The 26,211-nt window shown below is 40.7% G+C and overlaps 1 protein-coding gene across 1 annotated transcript in view; it reads right to left on the bottom strand.

Annotated features, from left to right (window-relative positions):
* Positions 1–26,211, bottom strand: part of GPR156 (G protein-coupled receptor 156) — a 122,822-nt gene that overhangs the window by 11,451 nt on the left and 85,160 nt on the right. Inside the window, exons 4-8 of the mRNA XM_004606695.2 lie at positions 12,650–12,785; positions 12,161–12,271; positions 8,066–8,191; positions 7,082–7,177; positions 1,238–1,474 (exon numbers count right to left, since the gene is read on the bottom strand). Of these exons, the coding sequence (XP_004606752.2) occupies positions 1,238–1,474; positions 7,082–7,177; positions 8,066–8,191; positions 12,161–12,271; positions 12,650–12,785 (706 nt within the window). The remainder of the gene's footprint in view (positions 1–1,237; positions 1,475–7,081; positions 7,178–8,065; positions 8,192–12,160; positions 12,272–12,649; positions 12,786–26,211) is intronic.

The following is a 26,211-nucleotide window of genomic DNA, read 5'->3' as shown; positions in this document are numbered from 1 at the left end:
TTGTTTCTGCCATGTACTAGTAGGATGAGCCTTGGCTTTCATTGGCTTCCTTCAACTACTTCTTACAACAATAAGATCCATTAAAACAATTATCTACAGTTTGTTTTTGGGGGGATGTGTGGGTATCAGGAACATGCACAGCAATGCTATGGGGTTATTCTTAACTCTATGCTCAGAACTGATCCCTGGAAGAGCTTGAGGACCATAGGTGGTACCAGGGATTCGAACTGGGGTGTGTCACAATTAAGGCAAGTTCCTCACTTCCTGCAATATCTCTCCAGCACTCAAATCCTTTATTTTCCAACATAGAAGTAAAACCATCCTTATTTTTTGTGCGATACCATAGATTTTTCCATATTTGTTTATCTAGCTTATTATTCTAGTGAGAACTTGTTTTAAAAAAAGAAGAGTAAAGAATGTACACTGTGTCACACTGTCATGCTCTCAAGTGCATGTGCCTCTCACATTGTACTCTAGCCCCTTGAACTATTTCCCTGTTCTTGGCTTTATCATAATTCTCAGATATATCTTTATTTTTCTTATTATAAAAAGAAGAGGAGTATTTCACATCTTCTCTAACAATAAGGAAGGAGAATCACTTTACTTTTGCTGTTATTATTTTTTGTGCTCAAGGGCCAGTTCTGGCTCTATACTCAGGGCCATACCTACTGGTGCTTGGGGAACTGTAGGTAGTGCTCAGGGAAACTTATGTGGTGCCAGGTTTTGAACCAGGTTCATAGCTGCACCTGCATGCAAGGGAAGCTCCTTAATCTCTGTACTATCTTTCTGCTCTGCAGGAGAAGCCTCTTAAATTATATAATGTTCCAAATGCATTTCGTCCTGCAAGTCTGCATTCACAAATGGGAAAAGTAAAATCCTAGACCCAGACTGATGAAAGAAAAGGCATTAAGAGAATAAAGGTGTGCGGGAAGGAGTGAAACCTGCTGGCAGTGGTGGACAAGCAGGTCTGTGGGCAGTTCTGCGGTGTAGAAATGGATGGGTGCTGCTCACGTGACCCATTCTCCAGCCCACTTCCTCACTCAGATGAGCCGGCCTCCTCCCATGTGCAAGGAGGTACGAGCACAGGCAGGGAGCTCACTAGGAAACTCTTTCTGGTTTTCCAATCAGGGGCAGCCCAAAGTCTCAAAGTGAAACACACAGCGAGCAATTTATTATGACAGGGAAGCTTTTGGAAGGACTCAGAGAATGGTCCCATTTCATTCTCCCCGGTCCATACCTGGGGAATGAAGATGAAGCAGTTGACTGTAGTTGTGCAAACAAAGATACCTCCAGCAGTGAGTCCGAAGACTAGGTTGGGCCAGGAATGCAAATATCTGGAGACCACGAGAAGAAGGCCAGCAGACAGCACCACGAGGTTGACCCCAACCATGATGGTGAGAGACTGATTCACTGGAGGTGAGCTGACGTGATCCGTCAGGCCCGCCAGGTAGGCCCCGTAAAGCAGCAGCAGGCCCTGGAGGTGGACAGGAGAATCCAAGGCTCAGAGAAGTGGCCTCATGGGCTCAGGGACAGCAACAGGGTTGGGACTCATTTCTTCGCCTGTCAAAGGGGGATAAAAACCCTGACTTGAAAGCGCTGTTGGGAGAATTTCCTTCTGAGAGTTCCTGGGGAGGCCTTAAGCGTGGCTGTTTGGAGCTCACAAGTACTTACTGCTCCTTCAAGCTCCTTCACTGACACTCACTTTATTGAAGGTCAGCAAGTGAGTCACCAGACAAGCCTCTGCCGGGTCAAGACACCAGACAGGATGGTGTGGGTGGAAGGAGCCGTCCACAAAGGGGAGGGGGCCATGCTGGTTCTGGATACTGAGGCACGTGAGGAACCTGTGGTTGCCATGGACTGCAGCAGGACAGTGCCCCCAAGGAAGGGGCTCATTATTTTCTCTGTAATTTTCCTCAAGTCACCATCTGCTTGCCAAGCCCTGCACCTGCAAGCCTTTGCTAATTTACACAAAGGCTCTCTATAGGCTAGTGAGGAGCCGGTGCCAGCGGGGGCTCATGGGGGATGGAAAGAAGAATAAAGGCTGGGACCAAGGCAAAACTAGGGGGCAGGAGCAGGCAGCAAAGTCTCCTTTTCTCCCGTTCACCCCTTTGGTTACATTCCCTGCCACTGCCCCTCTCCACTCCTCCCCGTCTTGTCAAAGGGGGATAAGAATCCCGACTTTAAAGTGTTGCTGCCCCCACCCCCCGCCCCACCTCCGCCAGGAACTGAGGTCCTGGTTCTTTCTCTTTTCCTATGAGTATGAACCTGTTCTTAGATTTCTCATTTGTATACTGGAGAAAACAATTCAGCGTCTTAAAGTGCTGCTTCTGCTAGAAGGAGTCGCATTTAAACAGAAACCAAAGTTTCAATCTACATTTGCCTGACATAGGGTGGCAGGAAACAGTGCTACAAAAAGGGGTAACTCACGGTCCTAACTTCGGAAATTCAGTTAGGTGGGGAGATTGACAACCAACACACAAACACCCATATTTTATAAAGCAGAAGGTGAAGGTGCTAGGGGAATGTGGTGGGGAGACTATGCGGACTCAGAGGGAGAATTAATGATAATGATGAGGCCAGTATCCACGGGTAGCTGCCAGGGACCTGGAATCACATGAACAGTACAGGAACAGGTTGAGAGAATTCTGGGAAGAACTGGCTGTGTGTAAGGTGAAGGAGTCAGAATGGTTGAGATGTCCTCAGGGTGCCCTCAACAGCCAGAGCCCCATGTGGGCCTGAGGCCTGCAACCAAGCAGAATCTCTAGGATGCTGAAAAATCAGGAGGCCAGTGGGCCTTCAGCAGACTTAGAATATTATTTATTATTTCTTTTTAATTTCTAACATTTTATTTTTATTACAGGCACCTCTCTCTCTCTCTCTCTCTCTCCCTCTCTCTCTCTCTCTATCTCTCTCTCTCTTACCTTTTGGGCATAATGGTTTGCAGTACGGGAACTGAAAGGTTATCATGTATATTCCTTTACCTACTTTCAGCACTCAGTTCTTATCCAGAGTGATTATTTATAATTATCATTGTCATTGTCCCTTCTCTATCCTAACTGTTCTCTGCCCACCCCCACCCCCTCACTGTGGCAAATTTTCAAACATGGACCAGTCCTCCAGCCCTTTGCTTCTACTGCCCGTGGGTAATAGTCTCATGCTCTGCTTTTTATATCCCACAAATGAGTGTTATCATCCTATGTCCGCCCCTCTCCTTCTGACTCATTTCATTCAGCATGATAGTCTCCAGTCCATGACAATTTTTCCTGATAGCTGCATAGAATTCCATTGTATAGATGTACCATAGTTTAAGTTAGAGTAATCTTAATAGTAACTTAATCAAAGGTGAATTAAATTAATTCTGTGGTTTTGAAATATTCAAATCTGATCTGAAAATATTCAATGTTATTTCAATAATATTATCACAAAATGGAATTAGGTCCTTATAAAGTCTCTACACATACATGAATTGCATATATGTACATATATATGATACATACATATATATATGTGGTGCCTGTATGCTATTTTCAAGTCATATATGATGCCCATATGTCATTTGCCTTCTGAGAAATGTGAGGTAGGGGGAGTTCAAATGTTTGTATGTGAGCATGTGTGTGATTGTGGAGGAGGGGTTGGTGGGCAGGGGATTCTTAGGACACAAAGAGATTTGGACCTGCCTCAGGAACTGAGTATAGGCCAGAAAATCCATGGCTCAGTCAGTTTCCAGATGCTAAGCAAGCAAACTTAGCATTTTATTTTACCCTTTTATTTTCTTATCCTGCAGAAAAACAAAATGGAAATGGTATTAGTAAAAGGCCATGGGAGACCAGCAACTTCTCCTTCAGGCCGGAAGGACGTGGGTGCTGAAGGCATTGACTACATAACTTTCAGAACTTCAGCCAAACCTCAGATACAGGGCCTGCTGCCCAACACCTGCAATTTCACATCACTGGAGCGGTCCTTGTAGCCATGGTAGTTACATCTTTCTGAAAATTTGGTGTGGTGGAATGAAGAAAGAAGGCATATGCAGATTTCCACAGAAATCATGATTCCATGAAAAAAGTTTGAGGAGAGAGAAAGGCTGGATCTTTCAGACTGCAAAGTGACTTTAGAATGGAAAGAATTATTTGGGATGAATTCTGTGGAAGTTTGTCACTGACTTGTGTTTCCTGGAGCTTAAACCATATATATTTGGGCTAACCATAGCACTGTTGTCTTGTTGTTCTTTGATTTGCTCGAACGGGCACCAGTAACGTCTCCATTGTGAGACTTGTTGTTACTGTCTTTGACATATTAAATATGCCACAGGCAGCTTGCCAGGCTTTGCTGTGCTGGCAGGATACTCTCGGTAGCTTGCTGGGCTCTCCAAGAGGGGTGGAGGAATCAAACCCGGGTTGTTTGAATCATTTGATAAATAAACAATTAACACACACACTAAGCCATGGAGAAAATAAATCAAGTTGAGCGGGCAAGTGAACTGCTATGTGCTGAGTTTCAGTGCTGGGGAGGACGGGCCTCAAGAAAGTGGGAGAGACAACTGTTTGTCAGAACTGTCCAGGGAGGCAGCAAAGATTAATAATAGTAATAATAATAACAATAATAATACAAACATTAACATGCTAGCAGGGAGGCAGTCAAAAACTCCTGCATGTACTATTTCAAATCTTAGACCAGTTCTGAGGGGAAGTTATTATTGTTCCCATTTCATAGATAAAATAACGGGGGCTTGGAGAGGTTACATGAGGCACTGAGTTCAGATGAAATTTAATCAGAATTGAAATTTTGTTCCATAATATCCTGTAGCTCATTTTCTTAGCAAATAGCAACAAACCAGAGATCAGAAGCTTTTCATTTCCTGGTGTTTTTTCTTAGAAATATCTCTATTAAGCCAGAAGGAGAAAGACAAATACCGGATGATCTCCCTCATATGTGGAATATAAAGAGACAAAGCAAGGGAAGAGACAAACATCCAACAAAAACAAACCTTTTTGACTACAGAACTGAGATTGCTGGCGGAGAGGTCCTAAAAAGAGTGGAGGGCTTCACTGGGTGTGGTGAAGGGATATTGGCACTTTGGCAGTGTGTATAGTGTGATGACATTGTACCCATAAAACATATAAACATTTACAGTCTTGTAAACCAGTGTTACTCAATGAAATTTAAAACAATTCCATCAAAATACTGCATACACATAGACAAAAATATACTTCCTAAACCAGAAAGATAGTACAGGGGTTTATGGGTTAAGGTGCTAAGGGGCTTGTCTTGCATACAGCTGAGCCCAGTTCAGTTCCCCAGTACAGCATATGGTTGCCTGAACACACCAAGAGAGACTCCTGAACACAGCATCAGGATTAAGTCCTAAGTACTGATGGATGTGGCCTACCCGCCCCCCTGCCAACTTCAAAAGAAGATACTTCCTATTCCAGCCCTGATCACTCAGAAACATCCACTACAACACTTTGTTGGTGGTGAAATGAGCAACACCTACTTTTATTTTCACAACCACTCCTTGGTCAGCAATGTGTCAGCCAGCGCTTTTGTCCTGACAGTCACCATGCATCCCTTGTCATGGGACATGATTCTCTTTACTGTTTGAAATGGGGCTGCCTCAGGACCCTCAGAGCCAGAGTCTCTGTTCTTCCACCTGAAAGCCAGCACACCAGACAGGTGGTTCATCCCTACTAGTACCCTTTGTAGGTATCTGTGCCTCCAGAAATGATGTTCTACTTTTGCCATCTAACAGACAAATTAGTCTACTGATGGGGCAGTATATGTGACAGAGGGGCTGGAATTACTCTAAAGGTAACCTGGATGTCATCATCTGTTTTAGGCTCAGTCCTGCTTCCAACCAATGGGTGGAAGGCAGCAGGATACCTTGATACAAATCTTGAAGACAGACATAAATAAGATGAATATGACACATGGTTGGACATGGAGAGTATCATGCTGAGTGAAATGAGTCAGAGGGAGGGGACAAACATAATGATTGCATTCATTTGTAGGATATTAAAAATAAAACCAAAGCATAGTATGTGGATAATACCCTAAGACTGTAAAAACAAAGGCCAGCAGGTTTGGTCCATGGGAGGAAGCTTGCCATAAAGGGAGAGGGGGACTGCAGTTAGAACAGAGAAAGAACCACTATGAAAATAATAATTGGAAATGATCACTCAGGATGAGAACTGAGTGCTGAAAAGAGGTAAGGTGATATACAGGATACGATTTCAGTAATAGTACTGTAAACCACAGTGTCTAAAAGGAAAATGAAAGAGAGAGAGGGAGGGAGGGGGAGAGAGAGAGAGGGAGAAGGGAGAGAGGGAGGCTGTGGTGGGTGGGGTGGGAAGGGGAGGGGAATAGGAGGGAAACTGATGACATTGATCATGGGAAATGTGTACTGGTAAAAGGATGGGTGTTAGAACATTATATGATTTAAACTCAAATCATGAACAATTTTGTAACTGTGTATTTCATGGTGATTCAATTAAAAATTTTAAAAAGTTGAAAGATGGATATAAGGGAATTCAAGAGACAAGTTAAACTGGGTAGAATATCTTTTCATAATTCCCTTTACAGGGAGTTGGGGAAGAGCATTGCTATTTTTTTTTCTTTTTGGGTCACACCCTGTGATGCCCAGGGGTTACTCCTGGCTCATGCACTCAGGAATTACTCCTGGCAGTGATCAGGGGACCATATGGAATGCTGGGAATCGAACACGGGTCGGCCATGTGCAAGGTAAACACACTACCCACTGTGCTATTTCTCCCGCCCCAAGAATTGCTATTTTTAAGTAAATGGTAAAATCACTACATAAGAAGTGGTAGAAACAGTGGGTGAATTCTATATGGTCTGGGCAGAACTAAATGAGGGTATCCAAAGAGTTTGAAAAATAATTTCCAAAAAAAAAAAACAAATAAAAAGTAGAGGAATAAGAAGGATCACAGTTCTAAGTATCTACAAACATCTCTGATTTCAATATTGTTTGCAAAAAGCATCTCCTTAATTACTACAATCCTCTCTTCATATCCAACTCATCTTGCTGGTGATAGACAGACTAGCCAAAGGAGATGTGATTACCAACCTTGCATCCCAAAACCAGAGCAATCCAGACATCAGAATATCGGGAAGCACAGAAGTGTGTGCTGGTCAGAGAGCAGGACACATCTCTCCTTGTCACCTATGAGGAACAAAGAATTAGGACTGAGGGCACCGGCAATGAACATAAACATGCAATAAATCTCTGTCTACATCCTGGAGCAGAAACTCCTTTAGAGAATAGAATTTCCCCCTTGATATGTAAAAGCTATAAAATTTAAACAATTCTATTAGAAGCTAAATGAAAGTGATTATTAGTTGAAAGAAAATATGGTAAAACTAAAATGTGGATACTGGTGGCAACAGGTCTTATTCCTGTTATGTGCTTTGCAATGAATCCAATTGGTGCATCAGCAAAAATATACATTATTTCTTATCATGTTCTTGTTATTTGATAGCAGTGAAAAACTTTGTCTATTAAACCTGCAATGTCAGGATTTTACTGTATTCTTTAGACCCTTGAGATATGATAGTGCATATTTATTGATTATAATTTACCAAGCATATATGAGTCATTTACTGTACTGTTTCATTAAATCTTTACCACAACCCTAAGCAATAGTATCATCGCATTTTACCTAAGAGTCTTGGAGAGATTTTTCTGTTTTACTTGGCTGGTGAGTGGTAGAGCTGGGATTTGAGCCAGAGTTGGCTCTTGATAGTACCTTTCCCTCTCAATAATCAGGGAAATAGATAACTCATGCCTTTTCCAGTGTGATGACCCCAAAGTAGATGCTGCTGGAAGGCACTTGGGATAGCAGGAACAGTGGGTATGGTGCACAGCTGCAGGCGAGGGACAGGGCATTCACTTTAGCTAGAGCTCCTGACTCTCCCTCCTCTTTATGTGAATTTCTTTTCCTGTTTGGATAATGGGCATAATGCATATGATACTGGGAAAATCACCTGTGTGCCCACAGAAGTTAGTCCCCTTAGTACACGAATGTAATTCTAAAGCAATTAAGTTCCTCACCATTATACTGACACCAAGAATCTGGAGGCACTGGATGGGATCAGTCAGTACCCACATCACGAGCAGGATCACATCAGCTACCACCAGAGCTGCCACCAACCCCAGTAGCTGCAGGTCTTTGATTATCTGCAAAAGAGTCAAGACCATAGGTTTTTTGTTTGTTTGTTTGGCTGGTTGCTTTTGTGTGTGTGTGTATGTGTGTTCATTGACAACATGACACAAGAGTTAAGAGTACCCCATATATTCTGAGCTACATGCTCCAGGATGCACCCCTCTCCACCAAACTTTTAAATCCAAGAATCAGAGATAAAACATACTAAATATGTTCAGTAATTTCTATGTCCATATCATTATGATCACCAATAAACATTCTCATTTATCTTTTTTACATTCTGCCTTTTCCCAAAAAAGTACACAGGGGTCTCATAGATTAAATACTGTTAGTTTTTTGGCTTTGGGGCCTCACCTGGATCTGTTTTCAGAGGTTGTTCCCAATGGTGCTTGGGGAACCAGAGAGTACTGGGGATCAAATCTGGGCCTCCTGCGTGCAAAGCATGCCAAGCATTTGCTCAGCCAGTTGAACTATCTCTCTGGACTAGAATTGTTATTCTGAGTACATAGATATGGAAGTTTTCACACAAACCATTAACTTACAGGGCAGATTTGAGTGTTGCGGGTAGTGGAGGAAGGAATAATAATCATTTTCACTAAACATATCTAATATTTGGCTTATATGAAAATGTGTTACTTTTATGACTATGAAAAACAAAAATTTTAAATAGGATGAAATACTGAAAAGTTTGATGAAAATAAAATGAAGATAATTATAATGAAAATGAAAACAAAAGCACCAGAAACTATAGCAGAAATATGAATCTGAGGTTTTGTCAACCAATAAGAAGGAAATATAAAGTCACATGATTCATGGTGTTTGTAACATGAAAACAAATCAGTTTCTTAATCAAATTGCTCAGAACAGTGATAAAGATAAAAATTTAAAAGCTGTCAGAGAAAAAAAGACACATTGGGTTTACAGTAGTGAGATTTGGAAGGTGAGAAGAGGGTGTTGAGGTATAAGTGAGGGGTGTAAGTGGGTGAGGGAGGATCTGAGCACAACTGTATAAAATATTGAGAACTAAGTAGTAAGATTAGCAAAAAACGAAATCAATTTTATTTATTAGCAACAAAAATGGAATGTGAAATAAAAACAGCACGCTTAGTAGAAAAAATTACTTAGGAGCAAATTTTAAAAATGAGAAAGACCTACACTGAGAATTAAAGAAGATATAAATAAACAGAAATAAATTAAATCCATGGACTAAAATATACAGTAGGTTAAAAGTCAATTCACCACAATTTTGTCTATAGATGCAATTGTTTCAATAAAAACCCAGTAGAATTTTTGCAGAAATTTGCAAATGGATCCAAATATTTAGATGAAAGTTCAAAGGACTTAGGGTATTCAAATAGTTTTGATAGAGAATAAAATTAAAGAATCAATACACCGTGATTAAAGATATAAAGCACATAATAATCTTCTGAAAATATATACTATTGGCCCTAAAACACAATGAATGAAAGGCATCTGCACTCACAATACCCCAAATCTATAAACAACCCAAGTGCCCAAGAACAGACAAATGGATAAAGAAGCTATGATACATCTACACAATGGAATACTATGCAGCTGTTAGAAAAAAATGAAATCATGAATTTGTTGATCCATGGATGGACATGAAGAGTATCATGCTGAATGAAATGAGTCAGAAGGAGAGGGACAAACATAGAATGATCATAATCACTGTAAGATATAAAGATATATAGGCGAATAATACCCAAAGACATAGAAACAAAGGCTAGGAAGACTGGTCCTTAGTAGAAAGGTTGCCATAATGGGGGAAGCCATAATGGTGGTTAAGTTAGAGATGGGACCACAATTACAATGATAATGGAAAATGATTACTCTGGACAAGAAATGAGTGCTAAAAGGAGTTAAAGTGATATGCATGTGTGGTCAGAGTGATAGTATAGCTGGGAAGGTATTTGCCTTGCAAGCTGCCAAACTGGCTTTTATCCCCAGCTTCCCCGTATGGTTCCCCCAGTCCTCCAGGAGTGATTCCTGACACAGAGCCAGGAAAAAACCCTGAGCACTTTAGGGTGGGGTCCCTTCACCCCACCCCTAAAGTAATATGCATGATACCCTTTCTCTAACAGTATTGCAAACCACAGTGCATACAAGGAAAAAAGTAAAAGAAAAATGCCTCCCACAGAGGCAGGCTGGGAGGCAAGAGGGAAGCAGGGGACATTAGTAGAGAGAAAGGGACATTGGTGAAGGGATGGGTGCTCTAACTGTATGACTGAGATTCAATCATAAATAACTTTGAAACTTTGTACCTCATGGTGATTTAATACATTAAAAAATTTAAAAGCAAGTAGTAATCAAAATAAACAACTACATCAACGAGACATAGTGGAGTCTAGAAGTAGGTCCATATATCTATGAACAACTGATATTCAAAAAAGGTACAAAAGTTATTATGTAAAGAGAGGACAATCTTTTAGACAAATGGTGAGATGACAATTGTCTATCAAGAGGGGAGAGGAGAGAGAAAAATGATTTATACATTGTATCATATGCCAAAATTAACTCAAAATGGATCACAGGTCTAAATGTGAAACCCGAAACTTAAAACTTCTAGGACTAAAGAACAGACACCAGTTTTGTGGGGTTTGGGGCTACAAAAATATTCTTAAATTTGTTACCCAAAATATGATCCATAAAGAACAAATTGTTAAATAGGACTTGGTCAAAAATTGTAACATCTTCTTTTTGAAATACTCTATTAAACAAATGAAAAGAAAAGCTATACTGGAAAAAATCTTTGCAAATCATGTCCTATAAATAACTTGTATCTGAAATATAAAGGAAATCATACAACTTAATAATAAAAATTAAATAAGTGGCTGAGAGATCTGAAGTAGACACTTAGCCAGAGAAGATATATGGATGACAAACATGAGAAGATGCTCAACAATGGGTAAGGGAAATGCAAATTAAAACTCAATGGGATACTACTAAAATCACTTATTAAGATGGTGAAAATCAACATGTTCTTCTAAATCAAAGATCAAATATCAGACCATACAAGAGAGAAAGAACATCTGTGTTTTAACAGAGGTGTATATGGGAATGTCCATAGAATCTGGATATGTTCATGGTACATCATTCTTCATGGTGTAGACATGTCAAAATATATTAGATCATACACTTTAGTACATGCAGTCTCAATAAACCTTTTTTTTTTAAAGAAACCATTCTAGAGATCTAGATGAATATTTTGTCTTTAGGCAATCTCATTCATATGAATGATTACTCACAGCTGGGCTTTTGATAAATGTGCACCATGACTCAATAATATAAACTAAAAAAATTCATCACTCCAGTTCCAACTGAGTCTTGGAAGGGCAGAGCTTAGAGCTATTGGGTTTGGTGATTGGACTTTGAAGTTTGGGCAGATTTATTTATCAGGGAATGAACCTAATAAAACGGAAGGGTGTATGGTTAGGGTGACACAGGATGATAGTCACATAGCTTCTGGGGTTGATTTCATCTGATAAATATTCATTCTCTGTCTTGCTCACTGCTTCAGCCCAATACCTCCTTTGTGGGAAATGGTCTTCTAATGGAACAGAACTGGAACCCAGGGAGAGAATGAACTAACTTCTTGTTAGGGCCTTTCTGTAATCACTGTTCCTTTCTCCCTCTCTCCACTTTCTGCTCTTGATATGCCAAGCAGCTGTCTTTCTGGGCATCTGTCCAAGATCTGGCACCAATGTAAAGGTCCCACAGCTCAGTCCCAGGGCTTGAGGTCCATAAAGCTGAAACAATGTTCAAAGACTGTCTGGCAATAACACCAACACAGAGTCTTCAAGGCTTGGTCATTTATGAGGCCACACAATTCCAAGGTTTGAAATGAAGAGCAGAAACTTCAGATAGTTGTAAAAGGTCCAGACGCAGTCATCTGGTGTGAGCCTGGCTAGCTTTAAATCAATAGGATTGTCTTAAGTCAAGAGATACACATGCTGCCTACTCACCACTCTTTTGTCCGGGACCCTCTGGGTAAACACCTTGTAGAGTCGCCAGCTCTTGCCCAGAATGGGGCCAAACACAAGGGAGGTCCCAATGCACAGCATGGACAGTCTTATCTGCAGACGGAAAGGGACAGCGACAAGAGTCATGAGAGGAACCTGGGTTGGTTCTACACATGCTCTGATCTGTTAAGCCTCAGACCACACAGGGCCTGGGGCACAAAGTGAGCCTCACCAAATGTTCCAGTGACCACCTCTGAGAGTGCCCACACCAAGGATAAAGGTGACCACCACCCACAGGAACAACTGAACTTAAAACACATCACCAAACCATGAGGACTGAGGTGCTCGCTCAGAAGGCTGAGTCCTGGCACACAGCGGGCTCCGCGCTAGATCCAAGCGCTTCTGGGTGTTGTCTGTACTCTGCAGAATGCAAAGCACAACCAAACCAAATCCAAAACCATTATCAAAACAAAGATTTTAGGCTTTACCCACCTGAATGAGCGCTTCCATTGAGCTTCCTTCCAAAGCAGACTGATCTTGAATCCCAAAAAGGTAAGCACTACTGTAGGTCAGGCAGCTGCCCAGCAAGGTTACAATGTTCAGATTGGGACTGGACATCTTCACAATCCTACAGGGAGGCAGGAGGAGAGATCATCAGTGAGCCACCTTTACCCTGGGAGTGGACAGAGCTTCTCTGCAGCTTAATTGTTGTTGGAACCTCAGAGACAAGGGCCTCTGGGAATCCCAGCACGGATTTCACAGTCCTGGAAAACAGTTTATTCAAATTCATTTTCAGAAAAGAATTAAACTGTAGCTTTTAAAAGAAGACCCAGTCTGAAAACAGTTGGCATCAGGGAAGAGTTAGACTTCTCCTGTAGAGTTTATGGTTGCTAAGAGACGACTGTGTGCAGCCTAGTGAATAAATCACTCTGAGGTAGATACTGTGGAGATGATGCAAAGGGCCCCGGGGCATTTCTTGCAAGTGAGAGGCCCAGTGCTGCATAAATTTCCCCTAGCCCTGCACCAAGCACTTCCAGATGTGTGTAATGCAAAAACAAAGATACAAGAGATACAATTTAGACACTTTGGAAATAAGCTGTAAAGTGGACTACAATTAGAGAGCTGCATAGGGGGTGGGAGGGAAAGTGAGGGGGACTTTGAGGATTTTTCCCCCTACACTATTTGCCTTATTTTTTTTTTTTTTTTTTTTTTTTTGCTTTTTGGGTCACACCTGGCGATGCACAGGGTTTACTCCTGGCTCTGCACTCAGGAATAACCCCTGGCGGTGCTCAGGGGACCATATGGGATGCTGGGAATTGAACCCGGGTCGACCGCGTGCAAGGCAAACGCCCTACCCATTGTGCTATCGCTCCAGCCCCCAACCTTATTTTGATACATAAATTATTTTACTTTCTACTTGGCCAGAGGGAAAGAGGAAGCAGGAAGTGAAAGGAAATTTGAGAAGAGTCTTTTCTCCAATCAGTTTAAAGGAGGGGACAGAGCACTTTGAAGGTGAGAGGGAATGGGCAATGAGGGTTTCAAACCTTGGGTACACCCAGAGGGTCAGGCCAGAGTATGGCTGGTTCACCTACCAGGAAACCATACTGCCTCTGAACAATGAAGACAATTAGGTAGTAAGTAACTAGTACCAATGGAGAGTTTTAGTTTAAATAATGTATTCTACATAAACAAGCTCCCCATGGTGTATTTGATATGCCAAAAACAGTAACAACAAGTCTCACAATGGAGACATTACTGGTGTCCACTCGAGAAAATCAATGAACAATGGGATGACAGTGACAGTGACAGTGACATAGGTGCAACATTTATTCTGACAGGCTATGACAGCTATGTTATTCTTCGATTTTGGAATAGTAGCTAAGAATAAGCACATTCTGGAGGTTGGCGCATCTGGTAGTGCTCAGAGGCTATTCCTGGCTCTGCGCTCAGCAATGATCCCGACAAATCTCAGGAGACCATCTATGGTCACAGGGATAAACCAGGGTGGTAACTCCTATAGCCTTCTGTATGGCAAATGCCTTCCTTCCTGCAGGATCTTTCCAGACCAGTAAAGCACTCTTATCTATGAACTTAGATCACCTGATTGATCACTTAGAGGCCAGAGCCAAGGTAATATGATCTTCTTAGTGCAGCCATTATTAATGACAGGAAAAGCACTGAAGCATGAAATAAACTTTGGCAGTGTTAGATTTGCAAACATCATAAGCACTGTTGGCCCAGCTTGATTTCCTGTGGCTGGAGCATAATTATATTCTTATTCCCAAGAACGCCAGTCCACCACCTCAGGACTCAGGTCCCAAATGTAGTCACCACAGGCCAGTGATTCCAGCTGAGTGTTGCATTGTCTTGGAACAAAAGTCTTCTCTCCTGCACCCCCAACCCACACCCCTGCAAAAGTAAGAAAGCTTTTTATGCATTCCCCTTGTATAATGGGTATAGCAATAATACTCCTCCACACCCAGGAAAGAACTATGTGGCAATATAGCAGATTCAGTGGAACAGTCTGATCCATAGAAAACACAGAGCCAACAGCGCAGGTGATAGCATTAATCATATTCCATAAGTTAGAAAGCTAGAAATCAGCTTTGTCTTCTGCTTTTTAATCACTTATATCAAATTAAGTGCCAAGTTCTTTCACATAATGCTTAATTTTTTTTGTTTGTTAGTTTTGGGGCCACACCTGGTTGTGCTTAGAGCTTACTCCTGGCAATGTGATCTGGGATCACTCAATCAGTTATTGGGGGCCACAAGGATCAAAAACAGGGTTGAACAAGAACAACCAGTGGATGTGGGGAGAAAGGGACTCTCTTTCATTGTTAGTGGGAATGCCGACCGATCCAGTGTTTTGGGAAAACAATATGGGCATTCCTTTAAAAAAAATAGAAATTGGGCTTCCATATGACCCAGCAATACCACTTCTGGGAATATATCCCAGGGTGCAAAAAAAGCATGGTAGCAATGACATCTACTGACATGATACTATACTTAGAGAAACCTAAAGCCTCTACTAAGAAGCTCCTAGGAACAACAGACTTGTATAGTAAAGTCATAGGCTATAAAATCAATACCCAAAAGTCCATGACTTTCCTGTATGCAAATAATGAGAGAGAAGAAAGTGATATGAAAAAAGTAATCCTGTGCACAATCATGCTTCAGAAAATCAAGTACCTCAGGATCAGCTTAACTAAGGACGTAAAGGACTTGTACAAAGAAAACTACAAAACACTACTTCAAGAAATAAAAGAGGACACAAGGGAATGGAAACACATCCCTTGCTCATGGGTTGGGAGCATTAACATTGTCAAAATGGCAACTCTCCCCAAACTATTACACAGATTCAGTGTGATCCCTATAAGGATACCCATGACATTCTTCAAAGAAATTGATCAAATACTCCTGAAATTCATATGGAACAAGCACCCACTAGTAGCTAAAGCAATTCTTGGGGGGGGGAAAGATGGGAAACATCACCTTTCCCAACCTCAAACTGTACTACAAAGTGGTAATAATTAAAACAGCATGGTATTGGAACAAAGGCAGATACACAGACCAATGAAATAGTGTTGAATATCCTTACACACACCCTCAAGTATATGATCACCTAATCTTTGATAAGAGAGCAAGAAATATAATGTGATGCAAGGAAAGCCTCTTTAAAAAATGGTGCTGGCAAAACTGGACATCTACATGCAAAAAAACAGGATCAGACCTCTACCTAATACCATGCACAAAAATCAGCTCAATATGGATTAAAGACCTCAACATTAGACCAGAATCCATAAGGTACATTGAAGAAAAGGTCAACAAAACCCTCCACGACACTGAAGCTAGAGGGATCTTCAAGGATGAAATACCACTGATCAAGTAAGTAGAAACAGAGATAAAAAAAAATTGGGACTATCTTAAACTAAGAAGCTCTGCACCTCAAAAGAAACAGTGAAAAGAATACAAAGACAGTCTATAGAATGGGAAAGAGTATTCACCCAATACTCTTCTGATAAGAGGTTAATTCCAAGAATATACAAGGCAGGGGCTGGAGTGATAGCACAGCAGGGAGGGCATTTGCCTTGCGTGCGGCAGATCCAGGTTCAATTTTCAGCATCCCATATGGTCCCCTGAGCACCTCCAGGAGTAATTACTGAGTGCAGAGCCAGAAGCAACCCCTGAGCATCACTGGGTGTAACCCAAAAAGAAAAAAAAAAGAATATACAAGGCACTGGTTTAACTCTACAAGAAGAAAACATCCAGTCACATCAGAAAATGGAGTGATCAGATAAACAGAAACTTTCTCAAAGAAGAGATATGAGTGGCCAAAAGGCACATGAAAAAAGTGCTCTTCATCACTAATCATCAGGGAGATGCAGATCAAAACAACAATGAAATATTATCTCACAGCACAGAGACTGGCACACATCCAAAAGAACAAAAACAACCAGTGTTGGTGTGGATGTGGGGAAAAGGGGACTCTCCTTCACTGCTGCTCAGAATGCCGACTGGTCCAGGTTTTTTTTTTAAAACAATATGGACATTTCTCAAAAAACTAGAAATTGAGCTCCCATTTAACCCAGCAATACCACTTCTGGGAACATATTCTGGAGATGCAAAAAAATATATAGTAGAAATGACATTTGCACTTGTATATTTATTGCAGCACTATTTACAATAGCCAGAATCTGGAAAAAGCCCAAGTGCCCAAGAACTTGGTTCCTTTAATCAGTTATCTAATGTCTGTCTCTATCACTGACAGGGTGGCTTTTCTCTTAATTCCTTTCTGGACCCACTTTATTTGAATACCACTGAACAATTGGGTCTCCTATTATGTAGTTCAGTATTGCATGAAATCCTGATTTTAAATCTCCCCCTCAACCCACGATTTATTTAGGAGAAACTCTAGTTATTTTTGACAAAATGTACTTTACATTGGATACTCATGTCCAAAATGTACTGTACAAAGGATAGTCATGTCCAGAAATTAATGCAAGCTTAACTTTCCAATGATCATGTTACACACTTAGATATTTGTAAGTGTATTTATAGGTCTAAGGAGAGGAGTCCTGGGGTCCACTCCTGGTGAGTGGGCCTGATGTTTCAGTTCTCGAGGCTGGTGGTGCTGGGTTTACCAAGGTGACACCGGCAGTGCTGGGTCTGTGTGGTGCCAGGAACTGAACTGGGACTTCACACACTTTATGCATGTGCTCTACTCCTGTGAGGAATATCCCCAGCCCTGATGTGTATTTTGTTACTTTTGCTAAACTATTTTATTGAAAACTTGCCTGCAAGAAAGAAAATGAATGGAAGATGATTTGCCTATTTTTGCTTGACCAGGACAACACCTGTGAAGTCACTGAAAGGTGAGTGATTTCCAATTCAGCAGTGAATTATGTGTCTGGGGAACTAGTTTGACAGAATTCTAGCCACCAATGCCATTTAAGCTTTTCTGCTGAACAAAAATATACTGAACATTTTAATCAATGACAAATGCATACTTTTTGCTAAGCTAAAACCCAGTCCCATCTAGATTACGTGTATTCCATTTACAAAGAGAGAAAAAGCCTGGAGTAGATTACTGGCAGTGAGAAACAAAGTGAGATTTTAAAAAAGATTCTATAGCTGTCTCTTAATACCCCCTGATTTATTGTCAGTGGAAAGCAAGAGCTTTCTTGATTTTCTATTCTTGAGTAAGGTCTTGACATATATAATTAAATATTTGTCTACATCTGCAGAATGTGCATGATCCTGGATTATCATTTAAATAGTCTTTAATGAATTCAAATGTATGACACCTACTAGATCACGGATTTGATGCTTGTAAAGCCCTTATCCAATATTGGTTTCTGAACTTGGAGGTTTATTATATTTGAAGTTATGGAGGACTAACTTCATTAGGACACATTAGGATTTTATGACATTGCTTCTTCTCAATGGTAATTAAGGACTGAATTTGGATATGTGGATTATGAATGTGGAACATATTTCTTAATTTAGTGTGACTAATAGAAAACTTTCCTAGATATTCCTTAGGAATCATCTCAGGCCATATACACTCCCTAAGTGTACCACAGCTGGATAGAATTATGAGCTTTAAACGTACCTAAAACCAAGTAAGAACATATTTCCCAAAAAATGTTTTAACAAAGCAGTTTAATTGTAAGAATTCACTGGATTTGTTTTTCAACCCACTTTTTGCTTGGGAGCAGATAGTACAGGTGGTGTCATTCAGGGCTTGCTTCTGGTTCTGTGCTCAGGGGTTACTCCTGTGGTGCTTGAGGGACCATATGCTGGGGTAGGAATTGAACCTGGGTGGGCTCTGTGCAAGGCAAGTACCTTATCAGCTATACTATTTCAGTCCCACAAACCACTGTTTTGGTCATTTTACAATAGGGTTTAAAAATTTATCTCACCTGGGCATGTACAAACAGCCTTATAAATGGATCTGGTATATCTCACCAAATATGACTTGCTTGTTATCTTATTTATTATGTATTAGGATAAAAATATAAACCAAATTCAAAGTCTGTAACCCAAACTAGTATTTGCGTGCACCCTAATCATTTGTATTCAAACTATGTATCATAATAAAAAGAAGAAAGGCCCTACTCCTCTCTCCTGTCTGGATCTTAAGAGACCATCCTAAGAGGTGTATTGGCCCTTCAACCTTCAGATTTTTAAAGATTTTAATCATAATAACATGACTTTATTCCACTTTCAGATTTTATTACACATCTAATTTGTCATGAAATTCTAATGAGTCTATCCTTTAAATACATCCAGAATCCAAATATTCTTCATCTCCTCTGATCATCTCCCTGACTTATTCTATTTCTCCCCTGGATATTGCATTAGCCTCCAGCAATACAATATCCAGTCTCCCTACATTGACTCTAGAACCTCTATAGTCTATTTTTCAACGTAGTTAGAGAAACACGTTTTGTTTGTTTGTTTGGGGGCTATACCTGCTCAGGGCTTACTCTTGGCTCTACATTCAGGGATCACTCCTGGTGGGGTATGGGGAATCTGGTCAGTCTCATACAAGGCAAGCTCCCTACCTACTGTACTATATCACTTGGGCCCAAGAAACACATTTTTTTTTTATTGTGGAAAGTTACAAAGTTACAAAGTTTTCAGGTTTAAATCTCAGTTATACAATGCTCGAATACCCATCCCTTCACCAGTGCTCATATTCCACCACCAAGAATCCCAGTATAGCTCCACCCCGCCCCCTCACACCCCAAACCCCCCCACGCCCCTAGCCCCCCCACCCTAAGCCCCCCCCGCCTGTGTAACTAATAAATTTCACTTTACTTTCACTTTGATTGCATACAATATTTCAACAAAACTCACTATTATTGAAGAAACACATTTTAAGAGCAATCAGATCCTGTCACATATCTGCTCAAAACCCTGCAATGCTCTGCACTGTCTGCTTTTGCATCAAGGCAGCTGAACACTGGGAATTTTTTTTTTATAACCTTGCAGATTGTTGCCACCAAAATCAATAGTCTCCCACATCAGTCAGCCAAGCTTACTACCAGTCAATATTTAAATTTGTTCCATGAGGCATTGCTTAATGTTTTCATTTTTCATTAAGCATCAAAAATGCTTAATGCTTTTTTGCTTTCATTTTTCCCTCACTAGGGATCCCAAACTTCAGGGCAATCAGGGTCACCATGGCACATGTTTAGCCCCAAGCATTAGGGCAATCAGGATCACCATGGCACATGTTTAGCCCCAAGGATTAAACTCAGGAACTCATGCTTGTTTTCTTTTTTCTTTTTTTGGCCTCTCCTAAGTCAATAAGGCATCTTCTAGACTCTCTTTCTGTTTGGGGGCCATACCCAGAAGTTTGGGGGACCTACAGTGCTGGGGATAGAACTGTGGCTACTGCATGTACAACATGCACTCCAGCCCTTTAAACCATCTCCCCAGAACCTCCCCCCCACCCCCGGGGTCCCTAATAGCAGCAGGGTTGTAGGTTAATCTCAATGCATGCAGGCTGCACCAGAGTTTGAATTTGAAAGCTTGCACTTGCCAAACACATACTTTAAGCCAATAAACTATCTTTGGGGTCTCACTAACATTTTCTATATGAGCAATTCACTTCAAAGGCACATATCTAACTAGCTGATGCCTCCATCTAGCTTAGGTACCCTCTCCTATGTTTAATAACTCTCCAGGGTTTATACATTATGATGATCATGTAATATTACCTGTTTTTTGTCTTGGTACCATTAGACATTTTCTATTCCTCACAGGTTGGATTGTTTCTAACTCATCTGTATTTTAATTCCTATGCTCTTATTCCTCACTTAATCACTGGAAAATGTCAAATACAGCATACTGTATCTCACTGCATAACCACTGCATCCTATTTTTTTCAGCCCTAAAATTGGTTTATAACCTTTTACTATGTAATTGTTTCATATGACAATTCTGTTCACTGCGCAACTTAAAAGGTAAAGAGAATAGCAAAGTACTCACTAGTGGTATACAGATTCACATTTTCCTTCCTGTACACTGTGAGCCATGAGCTTAGAATTCTCAGCGCAGGCACACTGTCACTCTTATTTTCAAATGCGAATTTATTTATTTAGAGTCCTGTAATACTATGGGTATTGTCACTCAACCCAGTGAAGAGCCAGAGGCATGGGGGAGCTACTGACCAAACAAGAGACCCACATCTCCTGTGCTAGTTAAACTATATGGTTAATCCGCAGGTGATGCAGTAGAACTGGCTCTACTCATTTTAGGTAAATTTCTGGGGTCACATCATGAATGCAGTGAAGATATTTGTCTACGAAAATAAGACTACAGGGGCTGGAGCGATAGCACAGCGGGTAGGGCATTTGCCTTGCACACAGCCAACCCAGCATCCCATATGGTCCCCTGAGCACCGCCAGGAGTAATTCTTGAGTGCAGAGCCAGGAGTGATCTCTGTGCATCGCCGGGTGTGACCCAAAAAGCAAAAAAAAAAAAAAGAAAGAAAGAAAATAAGACTACAGAAAGTCATTTCCAGTGGTCTAACATCTATCTTGCAGCCACTAGATATAAGTGCAAGTTCTTTAAAGACTGTGTGCACTGCTAGTACAGTGATGAACAGCAATTACCAACTGACACCCGTTGGAAATACTATGTTTCCATTCTTGAAACTGTGATACCTATGGGGAATTAATAGACTGTAGAGTGTGTAAGGTGCTTGCGTTGCACACAGCTAATATATGTTTGATTCCTGGCACCACATATGGTCTCCTGATCACTGCCAGAAGTGATCCCTGAGCATAGAGTCAGTAGCAAGCCTTGAGCACTGCCAGGCATGACCCCAAAACCAGGTAACAAAAAAGAGGTAGGATCTTATAACATGAAACTTTCATCACAAGCTTCAAAATTATGGAAATTTCAAATGCACTAGGTGCATCTGAAGACCACTGTGGCAGAATGACAAAGTAAATACATCTTATGAGTGGCACTGAGGATGGTGCATCAGATATGAAACCACTGATAGCTGCAAAGAATCTTTGAACACAGAAGATTAAATTTTGCAAATCCATACCTTTCAGCATAGCAAATTTCCTCAAGTTTAGTAGTTTTGAATATAATGTAAAAGTCATCAACTAATGCAATAACACTTTTTTTAGGCAAGAAAAAAATTCACCAAACTGCCCCAAAGAAATGATGTGCAACAATTTGAAATATTCAAATTTAATATAGCACTGTAGTCCCATTGCCCATCGATTTGCTCAAGCAGGCACCAGTAATGTCTCTATTGTGAGGAGACTTAATATATTTAATATACACAAGAATAATTTACAAGTATCCCATGCATTCTGTTTCTGCACCAAAGATAGTTTAGTAAAAAATGATTTTAAATAATACCAGCACAATTTTTACAAAAGCTTCACATAATGTAAAATAAATAAAATAAAATCTGTGATGGAACCAAATAGTACAGTGGGGGAGGAAACTTGCCTTGCACACAGCTGACCCAGGTTCGATCACCAGCATCCCATCTAAAGTCTGCGAGGGGTAATTCCTGAGTGCAGAGCCAGAAGCAAACCCTGAGAATTGCCAGATATTTTCCAAAACACAAACAAACAAATCTGTGATGATTATATCGTAACCTGTGATGATTATGTGATGAAATATGGTAACCATTTGTTGAGTAAGTTTTTAAATAGACATGGAATGCTCATACTTTCTCCCTTTCTTTGCTGTTTATCTAATCTCACTCCCCTTGGCAAAATTCCCTGGTTGGGAACTTTTTTCTGTCAAGGGTCTTTTGGATGTTTATAACATCATTGTGGGCCATACAATATAGACAGAAAGACCATGGGAAACTGATGAGAAGCACATGTGTCTTTTTTGTCATATGTCACAACCAGATCACATGATTTCCCCTGCCCTCTGTTAGATGTCAGGATAATGGTTCTCATTCTTCTAAAAATGGTTCTCATTCTTCTAAATGGCCTAAAAATGGCAGAAATCCCTGACAGCCATATGACAAGGTTTTCAGTGGGATTTTGTAAAGTGAGGATTTATCAAATGGTCAGAACTTAGTGCCTCAAGGTCAAAAATACATCTCAGGCCCCTTCATACTCAGCATGCTATTGAATTCTTGGCTATTCTAGGAGAAAACACCTATCATTTCCTAAAATGAACCTCTCTCAATGCAAAGGGTATGGTTTTGGGCCACACACTGCAGTGCACAGGGCTTACGACTGGCTGTAAGCACAGGGATCACTGTTGTCGGGGTTGGGTGGCCATCTGGGATGCTGGTGATTGAACCTGGGTCAGCCACATGCAAAACAAGCACCTGACCCACTGTACCATCGCTTCAGCTGAACCAGCTTTTGATTCTCTCTCCTTTGTAAGATTTTATTATCTTTTGGCATTCTCTTTCTTTTCCCTTCTCAGCATGATGCTGAAAGAAATGTGAAGAAAAATGTGAGAACAAATAATAACAGGATGCTTGTAAAGCATTTTGCTTCCCTTTCTCAGTTTCTAATAAAGTGACATATTTTGGGTGAGTGCATCGACCCATATACATGTACACATGTGTCCCTGAACATGTATGCATGTGTACACGGGTGCATGGTCACTCACACAGACACACAGACACACACATACACACACACTTGTTTGTTTTCAGTGAAATCAGGCCACTTGAAAACTTCCTTTCCATTGGCTGAATTCTTCTTGGAGAATTCCTCCAGGAAATGCTTTTGTCCAATATATCTCTGACATCATGTAGGGCCACGTAGACCCCGTGATATGATGACAGCCCCTGTCAGGCACTTGATGGATGAGATCTCATCTTCATGACTACACAGTTAAGGACTCTCAGCTGACATCTGCTCAGAGGTTAAAAACATGCATCATTCCCTGGCTTTAGAAAATCTGCTGGTCTTGGGCTGATTTCCTGCTTGCCACTAGGCTAGAACTATGCTCTCTTTATACTTCCTGCAGCCAGTAAATTATGCTTTGTCATGAGCCAGTTAGCCCTGTGTCTTTGTCCTGGGTGGGCCTGTCTTGCCTAATTTTGCCAGCTTTGCTGTAGCTATTGTGCTTGCACAGCTTTGTGTGTGTGTGTGTATGTGTGTGTGTGTGTGTGTGTGTGTGTGAGAGAGAGAGAGAGAGAGAGAGAGAGAGAGAGAGAGAGAGAGAGAGAGAGAGAGGACATTAGCAGAAGCTGGAGAGGAACTAGAAAAACAAAGACATTCTGCCTGCACAGCAGCTAAACGGTTAATAGCAGTTGGATCTGATGAAATATAACACCCCTTCCAGGTCTTTCCTTTTCAACTTACTCCAGAGGCAAGTTTCTTTTTATTGCTGCTTGCTTATTAATAAGGCAGTCACGCTTTGCATTCCTGCCTCTCTCCCTTATGCAGGAACAACAGACTGACCTGGTTACCAGAGATGCATTAGAATTTACATGTCAATAGATCAATTAATCAGTTAAAATATGTAACTCTGAATTAAATGTGAAAGAGAAATTGCTAAATACCCTGTTACCAATTCCCTTTAGCAAATGAACTTGATGGCTTCCTGTCTTATTAGTTATTATTTTTCCATGTCCAACACAAAGATACAGTCCATAAATTTGTTAAAGTCTAAAGAACATTTAGACATTTAGAACATTTGTTAAAATCTAAGGAAAATTGGAGCTAGAAAGGTAAGTGGATTATAATTTCTATTATCTGTTCATTAGGATATCGCCTCCTGGTTTCTATTTTTTCACTGTAGATACAATTTTCCTTTTCTGTATTTTCTCCTCTTAGAATGGAATAAAGTGAAACTTAATGTTATCAATAGTTTTCTCATTATCCATCGAGCTATTTGAGAAAATCTATGTATATCAATGTACCTATAAGGTACATTTATGTATGTGTATATGCATATAAATTTCCAGAGTACACATTTCAGAATATATAACTCCTGGACTACAAGGCCAATTTCATTTATTTATTTATTTATTTGTCTTTTGAGCCACACTCAGCAGTGCTTGAGGTCTTCTTCTGGCTCTAAGCTTGGGGGGTGGAGGGGCACTCCCTGTGGGGCTCAGAAAACAATGCTGCATGAGAAATGAAACGTGGACCTTTTCATGCAAAGTATATTCTCAGACTGTGAGGTATCTTTTCGTTCAGGATCTATTGTATTTTATTTTAATATTTTGGCTTTTGGGTCACACCCAGCTGTACTCAAGGACTACACCGTGCTCTGTAATCAGGGATAACTCCTAGTGGTGTGTGGGGGACCACATGACAGTAGCAAGGACTTAATCAGGTTTAACTGCTGCAAGATAATTACCTTATCCTGCTACTATCTCTCCAGGGCCCAAGATCAATTTTAAAACACATATTTTCAGTTATTTTTAAAGCTTAAATGTGAAGTTCAGATGTATGACCAAAGGCCTATTAATTGATTATGAATCAAATTTAGGGCAGGCATAAATAAAAGCATATGAAAGTCAAGGTAAGCCAGTGTGACACAAGAGGAAAAACCTCAGAAGTTTCCCTTATTAGAAAAGAAGCTTTCATGGGGCTTAAGAGATAGTACAGAGAGTAAGGTGCTTGCCTTGCTTGTGTCTGACCTGTGTTTAGTCCTCAGGATCACAAACAAACTTTGGATCTACCAAGAGAATCCCTGAGCATCGTGTGTGGCCTGTGCCCCTAATATGAAAGTTTGTGTGATTCAAATTAGAAGTAATATTTTTCATTGACTTAAAACAAATTAGTTTCCAAATGTATGTTTACCATGTCTCAAACAACTGTAATATATTTCAATGCCAAAGGGATGGGGGTGGCGGGAAATCACTAAAGACACAAAAACTCTCTTCTCTCATATAATTGCAAACCCTAGAGGGTAGGCAAGTGTTGTAATTTGTGAAACAGTGATTTCAACTTCCTACAGAAAAAAAATTGAGCAATTCCCAGCAGGAGACTTTTAGCACTTCCCAAAGGGCAAAGCAGATGCCCTGATTTCAAGCACAGCATAAAATACAGCAGAGCACAACTGGCCACAAGAAACACCCAGCACAGGGAAACTGCTGGACACCCAACCATCAGCCAGCAGCTCAGCTGGCATGGAAATCTATCTCTCTGACAGGAGAAGATTCTCCTGCCCTTCTTGTCTTCAGGTTTGGGAGCAGTTTTGGGGCTTTGGTGCATCTTGTAACCTGAGAGGACACCTGAATATTTCATCCTCATGGAGCCACAGAATCTGTGAATTCAGTGTATACTGAACTTTGTCCCTCATGACCCCTTCTACAGGATCCTGGCTTTATCCAACTTTGTCTCTATTGACCTTTTCAACAAGTTCCTGAATCTAGAGGGAGCTTATGAAAAGTTGTTATCCTCAATAAATCATTTAAATCAGAGGGATCTTAGTGAGCCAGTTTTAAGAATTCTGAGATAGGCAACAGCTATTAAAGCTGGACTTACTTGCTCCCACAAATTGCCTAGGACTAGATTGGAGCATTACAATTTGAAGGAATGCTGCTTTAGCCAATAATCTGACCTGATTTCCTCATTTTAAGATAA

This window comes from Sorex araneus, chromosome 2 (genome assembly GCF_027595985.1).
Source record: "Sorex araneus isolate mSorAra2 chromosome 2, mSorAra2.pri, whole genome shotgun sequence".
NCBI classification, from domain to species: domain Eukaryota; kingdom Metazoa; phylum Chordata; class Mammalia; order Eulipotyphla; family Soricidae; genus Sorex; species Sorex araneus.
This window is presented reverse-complemented; position numbering and strand designations above follow the sequence as displayed.